The sequence below is a fragment of the Carlito syrichta genome, unplaced genomic scaffold (genome assembly GCF_000164805.1).
Source record: "Carlito syrichta isolate Samal-C Ts95f unplaced genomic scaffold, Tarsius_syrichta-2.0.1 Scaffold312141, whole genome shotgun sequence".
Lineage (NCBI taxonomy): Eukaryota > Metazoa > Chordata > Mammalia > Primates > Tarsiidae > Carlito > Carlito syrichta.
In genome coordinates, this window is record NW_007256237.1 from 10,237 (window position 1) to 21,867 (window position 11,631).

At 48.4% G+C, this 11,631-nt stretch overlaps 1 protein-coding gene across 1 annotated transcript in view; it reads right to left on the minus strand.

Moving 5' to 3' along the window:
* Positions 1-1,728: 1,728 nt before the first annotated feature.
* Positions 1,729-11,631, minus strand: part of ALKBH3 (alkB homolog 3, alpha-ketoglutaratedependent dioxygenase) — a 35,127-nt gene continuing 25,224 nt past the window's right edge. Inside the window, 2 exon segments of the mRNA XM_008069611.2 lie at positions 1,729-3,478; positions 4,395-4,493. Of these exon segments, the coding sequence (XP_008067802.1) occupies positions 3,386-3,478; positions 4,395-4,493 (192 nt within the window). The 3' untranslated portion in view covers positions 1,729-3,385.

Genomic DNA, 11,631 nt, shown 5'->3' on the forward strand with positions numbered 1-11,631 from the left:
AGACTCCAACTCAAAAAAAAAAAAAAAAATAATAATAATAATCAAGACTTCAGATTCACCGCCTCAAGAGTTTATGTCCAGAAAAGGCAAAGCGGGTCTCAGATATTCTGCAGCCAAGTAAAAGCTGCCAGAACTCAGGGAAGAAGCCTTCCCAGCAGGGCAGGAGGTGCCGTTTGTCAGGACTTTCCGGAAGCCTCATGTGGAGCCTTCTGCTCGCTGCAGGGCCTCCTTAACTCTTTCAGGGTTGCCACGTGAGGACTCGGAGGCGTTCGGTTCCTGACTGGGTCCACACAACCCCGCCAGAACCTAGGGCAGGATCGTGCCGGCCCCACAGGCAGTAGGGAGTGAGAGCAGGTTTGTTGGCTGTGACCCAGCTTTTACAGGAGTCATCAGGGCCTTCTGAGCCAGGGGTCCAGTCAGTGGTGGCTTCGCACCAGGGATGCAGTCTGACGCAAAGTCCAGTGCTCTGACCCTGTTGTAAACATGTCTGCAGTGATCAGGCTCTCCGCCGATTGGAGTGTGGTGTTAGTAAGTATCGTAAGAAGCCTGACCTGAGTGTGGGTGTCATCCCAGGTCCCCAAAGACACCCACAGATAAGGACGGGGGAAGAAGGGGCCACGGGGAAAACTCCTCCGCCTCTGAGGGTTTCAGGAGTACCTGCCTGGATGTGGCCGGGACCCACTCGCCAGGGAGGCTGGCTGAGAATCTAGCTTGCCAGAAACGGGAAGCTGTCTCCTGAGAGTGAGCCCCCAAGGTGAACGGTCAATTGCTCCCCCAGGCGGCGGCAGCTTCTGACTAAGGAGATGCTGACACTGATGCCGACGCCTGCCCTGACGCATGGGACAGTGAGGGAACCCACAGACAGCCCGTGGTCAGCTGTGGCCAGCTCTGCAGAAGCAGGCCTGAGGCCTAGCCCCCCGGGATGCCCGCGGCCCACTCCTCACTTCAGCATGGCCGGGGAACACACACAGGCTCAGATATCCACCCGAGGTCTAAATGCTGGACAGCCACTGCAAGTCCTGTTAACTTGGAGACTCAGTGTCCTAGTCTCTACAGTGGAATAGCAGGCCTTTCTCACAGGGCTGGGGGAGGATTAAGGGCCACGCGTAAAAGCTAGAATAGTCCCTGGCAGGCTGCTGACGCGCAAGACAAGGGGCGGCTAAAAAATGATCCTGCTTTGCTTCATGGCACCGCTGTTACTTTGGCTCCCTCAGCTACACATTACAAACGGAAGCCGAGATAGCTTCACCCCATTCCCGGTTCAGATCTGCCACCAGTAAAACACAGAGGCAGGTCGGTGTAGCCACGAGCCGTGGTCCACAACTCCTGTCCACCCTACACCTGCGGGCTTACTCTATGATGAGTACCTACGAGACATTTCAGCAGGGACATTATCCGAGTGGTAGAAAAAAATGGCAGTGCTGGTAGACGGTGCCTCTCGTGACAGCAAGAACGCAAATGCAAGATTTGCGGCTCACAGATCATGAAACCCAGGTGGTGGGCCCCCTTGTCTGCTGTCGAGTAGGAATGTTTCCGACAGACAGGTGTGGCACACTAAGAGATCAGATGCAGAGCTGACGCCAGGGAGAGCACAGCCTGCCTTGAGAGGGTCGGATGCTGAAAGGCTTGGCACCCTCTGCCAGGACTGTCCCTTGCAAGGAGTGGTGACCAATTTAGCACCAAAGCTGCGACACCTGACCGTGCAGTTCGCTTTAACAGGAAAACAGCTGGGAGTTCAAGAGGGGCTCGGTTTTATTTTTCCAATGATTTGTACATGCCTCACCAAGAGCCTTAGAACGATGCTCACATTTTATGAAACCTTTAGTATTTCTTTTTTTTTTAAGGCTAGTCAAGTAAAGCAGTGGAGTGGAGAAGGAACAAAGACATTTGTGGCCGGTTGTGATCGATTAGTTGTAAACGACCACACTCGGACCAGCCAACATTTGGTGTTTCTCAGAGCAAGGAGTCGCACGTGTTGTGGACCGCAGTGAAGGAGTCAGGCGGCGTGGCAGAGAGCACAGCCCGGCCAGGCGGCGCCCACCCGCCTACGGGAAGAGCTTGCCCAGCACTCTCCCACGGTCACGGGGTCACCCATCCTGCAGCATGGGACGGAAGCCGGACAGAAAGCGAGAAGCGCCGTCGACCTTCCCCGCAGGCAGACGGAGAAACGCCAGCTTTCCGGCCCCGCTTGCATCTACTTTCATCCGCTTTTCCTTCCCTTGGGTCTCCCTGTCTTGCTTTGGAATTCATCTGGCAAGAGGTCAGAAGACACGGGCTCTCATGCTGCAAGAAGGGGCAGCCATGCTTTTGCTTGGGAACACTGGTGACATCACAGAGCAACCCTTGGGCCCCGGGAGCTCGTATGCAAGGGAACACGGAGTCAGAAGAGAGCCTTGGTCACGGGCTCCTGAACTCTGAGGTGAGAGAGCTCTTAGGCAAACGACCGTATCCCCGCGGGACTGCGCCCTCCTATCTGACTTGGGCTCTAATGACTCGAGGAATTCTCTGGGGAAACTCATCTATGTGGACCAGCTGCGGTACCAGGACATTTGTTGCTGCTCAGTCTCAATTTCAGCTGCTGCTTCTCATGACATCAATGGGTTACGCCTCCCTGTAAGGGGACAGTTTTCTCTCGCATTACAAGTGATCTGGGTGACTGCCTGGAGGTGGCTGGGCCACAGCACCCTGCCACCACTCTTCGTTCAGGGGCCCGGGACCGGTCTCAGTGTGTCACGAGAAAACTGAGAGGCCGGGAGACTCAGTTAACTGCTGTGTTCCCCCAAACTTTGCTGCATGCAACCAGCTTTACGTAGTGAACCCCCACTTGTGCCCTCGACTCTAAAATTAAAAAATAAAACGAAATGGGCAAAGAAAGACCCAAAGTGCAGTGTTCCCTGAAACTGCAGCTCTCCATCCCAACGGCACACGAGCCAAGTCGACACCACCTCTGTTTGGGTTTCAGCAGCTGTCTGCCTACGAAAGGCTCCAGAGTCCCTGACGCATATTTATATCTCCACTTCACTCAAGTCACAAGGAACAAACACGTGAAGGTTTTTCCCAGAGGCACAAGTCCATTCATATTTCTTCAAGTGAAGCGGGGGCGGGTGGGGAGAAACTGCTTATGGACAAAACCGTCGTGGGCACAGCCACATGGATTTTCATCTGCCCAAAGATAACACACAGTTTTGAGATATGATTAGGGATAGCCATTCCCACACTGCCAACATGGGCTGCTGGCTCTCGTTTACTAGGATTCGGAACTGGGAAAGGAATCCCACTGTCTTCCAAACGGCCACATGATATCGGCGGGACCAGCCTCCCGAAGGGGCTTCTCAGCAGAAGGTCTGCTCAGGCTCAGTGTGACTTCTCTCTCACAGGTCTCACGTCACCAGGACACCCCTTGAGGGTCCGGGTAGACTGTCCGAAAGGTCAGGTTCACTCTCACTTCTCTGGAGTGGTATTCCTTGGGCACTCGATGCTAAAAGGAAATACACATAGCTCTCTGATGTAAATACACACACAGTTTTAGCTCAAAGCCATTTAAAACTTACTTATAAGAACCCAGAAACAGGCCCCTTTAGCTGAGCAGTCCTGTAGAGAAAGGTCTCCTTCCTTGAAACAATCTCCATCTCCACCCACTGGGCTGTGCTGGCACCCCTGCAGTGAGATACATTCTTTTCTTTCTTTTTTGTTTTTTGAACCTGGGTCTCACTCTGCTCCCCAGGCTGGAGTGCAGTGGCACAACCATGGCTCACTGTAGCCTCAGCTTTTTAGGCTCAGGCAATTCTTCCACCTCAGCCTCCAGAGTAGCTGGGACTACAGTCTTGTGCCACTATGCCTGGCTAATTTTTTTTTTTTTTTGAGTTACAGTCTCACTCTGTTGCCCAGACTGGAGTGCAGTGACATGCTCCTGGCCACCGCAGCCTTGACTCTCTGGGCTCCGGCGATCCTTCCACCTCAGCCTTCCAAGTAGCTGGAACTACAAGTGTGCTACCACATCCGGCTAATTTTTTATTTATTGTAGACACGAGGTCTCGCCAAGTTGCTCAGGTGGGTCTCGAACCTGTGGGCTCAGGCAATCCACTTGCCCCGGCCTCCCAAAGTGCTGGGATTACAGGCTGAGCCACTGAGCCCGGCCAACCTGGCTAATTTTTTTATTTGTAGGGGCAAAGTCTCACTATGCTGCCCAGGTTGGTCTCAAGCTCCTGGGCTCAAGCAATCCTCCTGTCTCGGCCTCCCAAAGTGCTGGGATTATAGGTGTGAGCCACTGTGCCCGGCCTCTTGTTCATTATTAAATGCAGTTTGCTTCCAACCGCGTTTCCTTAGAAGAATCCTCAGCCAGTCAGGAAACTGCCTCCATACGAGAGCGATTCCTGTTACCTGCATGTCCTCACCTGCCAGTCAGCTTGGGTAGCTCCCTCCATGATGAGCAAGGTCCCGTGATCCAAGGGGATCTTCACTCTCTCCACATACGTGTAGTCTCCATTCTCTTCCTAGAAAACAGCATTCACTGTGCTGAGTTTTTTTCCTTGTGTGATCAAAATATGACAGAACCCGACAGTGGTCAAAAAAAAAAAAACGGAACCTCGACTCCTCAGCCATACTGTGAGGTTCACACATGACTCTGTCATTTGGCAGCCACTTGGCAGCGGGCAAGTTATCCCACCTCTCCGTACCTTGGTTTACTCATCTGTAAAATGGAGATGGTAACAGCCTCTGCCACCCAGGGCTATGATAAACCTCAGCTGGTAGAGTACGTATAAGTCACTTGGGGCCACCACGTAAAAAGTACTAACAATTATTAACACTCTCATTATCCAAAATGCAGAAAAGCCCATTCTGGCCCATGAAAGAATCCAAAGTCACTTATCAGAATTCTTTACCTCTGTCTGATATCTGGGCTCTATGTAGCCAGCATGGGACAAATGGCCTCTGAGCCAAGACTGGATGTGACAAGTTCTGCTTCACCTTTTCACAAGTTATGCTAATTCACTAATTGGTACCTAGTTATACCAGTCACAACTCCTCCCATGGCTACTTTAGGGTTTTGGAGATATACTCCTGCCTCTTTCCGGAACAGACAACAGCAAGATCTTCTCAAGAAAGGAAGCTCTGGCTTGACCGGAAGTGTGCTGACCAGATGTTTAAGCCTTTGAGAATGAACCACAGTCCTGAATACTTGAGGTACAAATGCCCTGTAGTCACAGAGAGCTCAAAGTCAATTTATGTCCAATCTTGTCAGTGGGTGGTGTTACTCTTCCTTCACAGCTGACAAGGGGGTGCATTAAACAACTCCCATGTCCACACCAAGAGCATGGAGCAGACCTGTGCATCCTGACGTCATCTCCGCTCTGGGCAGAGCTGATGGGGCCCTCTGTTCAAGGGGTTACGCTTGGGTTACTGCAGGATTGATTTCAGCGCAATGCTGTGTTTATGTTTCTTATTGTACGGGTGCTTCTGAGAACTTAACCGTTTGCGATCAAAATCAAAACAATAACAAACTTGCATAAACAGTCTAAGTTCCAGGCCCCAACCCTTGGCAGTGACTCTGCCAAGCAGAGTCATAATTTTCACAGGCAGAAGACAGAAGCAATGTTTAAAATAACTTCTGGCTTCCGTGATTGATTTTACTTGTGCCTGCCACCTTTTCTCTTCAGTAATGAGTAGCACCAAAACATTTATGGCTGACCCCTCAGCCAACCAAAGAACAGCGGGAAGGTGACCTGCCCTCGGGTCCAGCTCAGAACAGCAAAAGGCTGCTCTAAAAATAAAACACACAGACAGAGGCGATGCATGTCCTACTGAAGAAAAGGTATCAGAAGAGAGTATATCATCCAGGAGATCAGAGAGTCCAAGGCTCCTCAATTTAGGCTGGAAAGCCAGTTGCCAGATAAAGATTCAACACAGCTAAAGCAGAAGAACTTCTCCTACCCTCTCTGCAATCAGGGGGTGTCTCATGGCCTTAATCTGTAAATCAAGTACAGACTACTAGGCCAGGGGCATGAACGGAGTAGAGAGGAAAGACACTTGACCACAACACGAGAGCAGCTCTGAAGACCTCTCAGAACACGAAAGACATGCTGGGGAGCGGGGTGTAAGGCCAGCAGAAGAGAGCAGGTAAGACTGCCACTCTACCTGGAGACACGGAGCAGGCAGGCACCTCCCTAGTGGACAAGCCCAGTGCAGGGTGGACTCTCAGCCCTGAAGAAGAGCGTGTTCCACAGATCCACATGTCACCTCTTGTCCCCAAGATCTGCATCCTTCAGATGAGATGGCCTCAGGTAGGTTCTGAACACATGACATCCGACATAAGCCATCAGCCACTCCAAAAGCGGAAGAGGGCATGCCTCCCGTGGGAGGGAGCCACTCGAACCAGGCCACAAAGAGGACGGTGATCCGCAGCGCCTGCTGTGACCACTGACGTCATTTCTTGGCTGCTTGTTATTTACTCCATCAACACCCTGGGGTTAGCGGAAGGAGACTGACAGGAAAGAGGGCAAGGGATGCTACCATGCAACACAGAGCCCGCAAACTGTCCCTTCTTGAGGCTAAGGTGGCAACAGACCACAGCGCCCCCTTTAACTAAGCCAAGATGCATGGAGGCTTTTCCCACCTGGGAGGAGAATCAGAGGCCAGAGGAGCTCACATAGCTGCATCAAAGCTCACAGGGCCCACGTGTGAGCGCCAGGAGACGCGGGGCCAGGCTGTATGGAAGACTGCCTGCAGGCATGAAGCCAGCTGAGCCACTCACCATGCCTCTGTGGCCCTTCCAATCTGCCCAGGACTTGCTTCCAAACAAAACACATCCCCAAAACACCATGGCTTAGGATACAATCTCCCATCCCTCATCCTGGTTAAAAGAAGCTTTTAGGGTTCACAATCAACCCACAGGGTGGGCTTTGTTGTTGATGCTCTTAGTTTTCCAAGTACTGAAATTCTTACAAGTACACGGGAAAAGCAAAAATACATATTTTTATATAAACACTGATCAACATTCTTACTCCTTCTCCAGTCACAACCAGTTCACTGAGTGCTAACTGCTTCTCTAAAACCTTCCCCCAACACATTCTCCTATTCTGTTTCCTTTTTTAAAAAATGCCATTTAGGAAGAAAAATCTGGGTGTATTTATTGCTATGTCATTACTAACCATCCAACAGACAGGAAACCTAAGGAATTTTCTTTTCACTGGAAAAATAATTTATACTGTATGAGATTTGAATTTTTCTTCTAACCACTCCTTTCTTGTTCTGAAAGGGTGCCAGAAATCACAAGCAACCACTAATGCTTTAAAACCATCATCGTCATAGTTTTTCTTTCTAGAATATAAAGGCAACATAAATCCACTGAATTAAGTGATGTACTTGTAATTACTTGTTCAATGTCTGCGCTCACATACTCCATGAAGGAAAGCCTATGTGGTCTTGTTCTTAAGAAACATTCCTAGTGCCTGTCACACACATATGAATATATATGATCAAGGAAAAGTACCAAGAAAATCACCTTTAGTTCTACCATCCAGAGTTCACAGAACACATACAGATTATCTCATATATACAAGTATGTACTCTGCATTTTAAATATTATATTGTGAGCATTTCCCCACATTTTAAAATATACAGTATTTCAAAAATATGGTTATGTAATATTCCTTCATATGAACATATTCTTCATTCTTCAAACTCACAAATACTTCTGATCACATGTATATGTCAGGCACTGTGCTAGTGCTAAGGATATAGCAGTAAGAAATATATTGTTGGAGACTCAGATTTTAATATATCTGCACTTTTTTAAAGAAAGAAAACAAAGCAAAAGCTACTGCAAGTAGATTTTTTGGCAAAACATTTCTGAGTAAATTTCTAGGATATAGTCTTAAAAATAGAATGACTGGAGCCAAGAGTATGAACTTTAAGGCACTTGATTTACACGGCCAAATTTCTTTCTTGAGAATGCTACAGCAATTTATAATTCCTTCATGAAAATATGACAGTTCTCATCTTCTGGTTGACCATCATCAACTGACAATAATAAAAAAAGAATTAGGGGAGAAATGATAACTCATTCCAACTTAGAGTCCTTGGATTACTAGACCATTGCAACTTTTTTTTTTTTTAAATATTCTATTCCATGTTTTTCTTCTATTGTGAACTCTGTTCATGTCCTCTGTCCACCGTTCTACAGGGGTGTTAGCATTTTTATTGACCTATTACCACAGATATTGAGATATTTGTCCTCTGTCATACTTTTCACAAATTTCTTTTGCTATTTGCCTTCTGACTATGTTGATGATATTTAACATAAGCTCAGTCAAAAACGTTAGTGTCAACTCTACTGACCTTTCTTGGGTTCTTCTCCATAGTTTTCATGCTTAGAAAGCCTTTTCTCATCCTGAGGAAAGTTAAATATACAACTGCATTTCCCTTTAGTTAAAAAAAAAAAAAGCGTTTACATTTTTTTAGATTTGACTCTTTAATCTCCTTGGAGTTTTTTTCACCCCCGACAGCTTCTTATTAAAATTTCCACATACTAGGCATCCTGCTAGACATTTGGGACGGATCAACCGTGGTGTATGCTCAGGGGCCAGGCATGTCAGGCACTGTACACACCTTACTGCTAATCCTTACCACACCTTGTAAGGGAGGTAAGGGGGGGCAATATTATTCATTTTATCAAAAGCAAAGGGAACTGGAGGGAAGATGCTTCCCAAGGGCAAAATCCTCACTGGAGGCCAGGCTAGCACCTGAGCTCCCCTGGCTCTAAAGCCGGCATTCTTTCCCCTAGACTCTGCTCTCCAAAGTAAGCTCTAGGTCTTCTGAAATCCTGTAATACGTCCTGTCCTAATTGTATGGCACCCTGATGACACTGTGGGGTCACAGACACCAGCAAGTAGTGTGCACGCGAGGTGTGGTGGGTGCAGCACAGCGGCTGGGGAGGCGTGAAGAAACAGGGGCCTGCTCACAGGTGGCAGCTGCTGTGCCCATCAGCTGTACAGCTCACTGCTCCCCAAGTGTTGCCCCGTCTTTTGGGCTTTCCAGGAAAGCTAATGAGTGGGATTTTGATGCAAAATTTCTGAGGTTACACATTTTGATAACGAACTCAGTTTACCTAAAAGCACTGGGCAGTATAAACAAGTCAGAGGGCCAGATCAGCTCCAGGGCTGCTCACGCACTTGCTGCTGACCGCTCCATGACATGACTGCCTTCTTTTGCTCCCTTGCAGGCCCCGGCTGGCCTGCAAGCTGTCAAGGTCAGTTGTTACCCACTGTACTTCTCTGATCCACTCTGCCGTTCCACCTAGCAATGCTTGACTGAAAGCTCAGGATACATATGCTGCTTCATTTTCAGATATCACAGTCTTCAATCTCACCCCCAATTCAATCAGAAAAGGCCATTCATGGGAGGACGGCAGGATTTCAAGAGCTAAAGACCAGCCTGGACAACATAGTGAGACCTCTACCAAAAATAAAAAATATGAGCCAGGCATGGTGGTGTGCACCTGTAGTCCTAGCTACTCAGGAGGCTGAGGTGGAAGGATCACCTGAGCACAGGAGGTCATGAGCCATGATGGTGCCACTGCACTCTAGCCTGGGAGACAGAGTGAGATTCTAATAAAAAACAACAACAGAAAAAAAGAAAAGTTCATTCAAAGCAAAAAATGCTTCCAAATTATCGCTTTCAGAGAAAAGTGAGGCATTTGGTTTTCCAAGTCATCTCTGATCCTTTAGTGAGTTAAACAGAAAAAATTTCGATCTTTTTACTAAGAAGATACTTATAAGAACAAAACACAAATTACTTATAAGAACAAAACACAAATGAGCAGAAAGGACACACAAAGCAGAAGCCTGCGACCTGCTTCTCATGCCCAAGCTGACAGGAAGCCCTTGCCACTCAGCACCGATTATTAATTTCTGTACTGGGGGCACCAGAGGGCCCTCAAAGCCTGGAGAGGACTTAGGAGGGTGGAGAGCAAAGTGGGGGAGCAAAGCGATGATTTAGTCGAACGGAGCAGCCATGCAGGAAGCAGGCAAGACCGGAGCTGGCTGGCGCAGGTCACACGAGTATCTGGCAACCTGGCCGAGGATTTTCCATTCTATCCTTTGGGCCAATGGAAGCAAATTAAGACCTGTGAGTTGGAAACAGTGACTAAAGCAGCGAGCTCAGTCTCTGAAGCCCTATGCCCATCTTTCTCTGTCCTCTTGCCCTGAATGATAATGTATAATTCCAGTTTTACATAGTCTGTTTTATTAACTTTAATTTGATTCAACAAACAGCTGTCTGTGCCGTCTTGGGCAAGTGACTTAACACTATGTCTCAGCCACCTCATCTGTACAGTGGAAACAATAATGGCATAAATTTCACAAAATTATTGGAGGATTTGACATAAATAACTTAGAACTGAGTCAGACACGGAGTCAGCACTATATACTTGTTATTTATTATTAGCATTTTATTGTTGTTATCCCAGCAATTCCCAGATGATATCTCCAGCCCAGGCCTATCATCTGAACCCCAGGCTTATATAGCCAATGGCCTGCTTGTCACGAGAAGCCTCGGGCATCTCAAACTTAGTACACAGAGGAAGAAACTCCCTAAGGCAGAATCAACCGCAGAAACCCCTGCTTCTCTTCCAACGGAGTAACCAGCACCTTCACCCACCACTGCTCCAGTCCGAGACCTGGAAGTCAGCCTGGCTCCTCACGCCCAATATCTAAAATATGGCTGGCAAGTTTTGTTGGTTCATCCTCAGAGACACCTTGAAGCCATTCCCTTCTCTTCATTCCTGCTGTCACCTCAGTCCAAAGTCAGCAGTCTCCCACTGAGACAAGGCAAACACCTTTTAGTCAGTCTCCTGCTGTCGCCTCTCCCAGACTGTTCTTCTCAAGCGGCCAGGCAGTCTCTTAAAAATGTCAACCAGATCATGGCGCAACCCATTCATTCCATTGCACTCAGAATAAAATCCAAATGTAGAGCTCGAACCACAAGTTCTGTTTGTTTGATTATTGTGTCGTTCCTGTGACCTCCGTGAGGGCAGGGACCAACTGGTCATGTTCACTTCTATATTACCAGAGCTGAGCATAGTACCTGACACATCACAGGCATTCAATTAATGTTGGGGAGAAGGGAGAGAGGACCACAAAGAAGCAAAGAGCGTTCCTGAAAATAATATCTGGCATCTGGGAATTGGACAGAACAGAGGGAGCAAAGATGGGCATTAAAGACATCAGGCAGAGGTCGGTGTGTGGTAAAAAGTGCCCAGGATGACGATGGTGGCTGTGGGAGGGATGGGCTCTTTCGGCGGCTCATGCAGTTAAGATGACGTGGGAACTGACTGTATGAAAAACAAGGGAACAAGGAAGAACCGAGAACAACCCCTGCTGTCAACCTGCCCCAGCGAATGGCGGCATCACGAACACACACAGACTTAACAGCACACGGAACTGTGGAGCTTTTCTGAGAGAACAATAGTGGATCTGATTTCGTTTATTTATTATTTGTCTGTTTATTTACTTTTTGAGTCGAGTCTCACTCGGTCGCCCCGCTTGGAGTGCCGCGGCCGCTCCCGGCCACCGCAGCCTCGGCCCGCTGGGCTCCGGCGCTCCTTCCGCCCCCGCCGTCCGAGGAGCCGGAGCT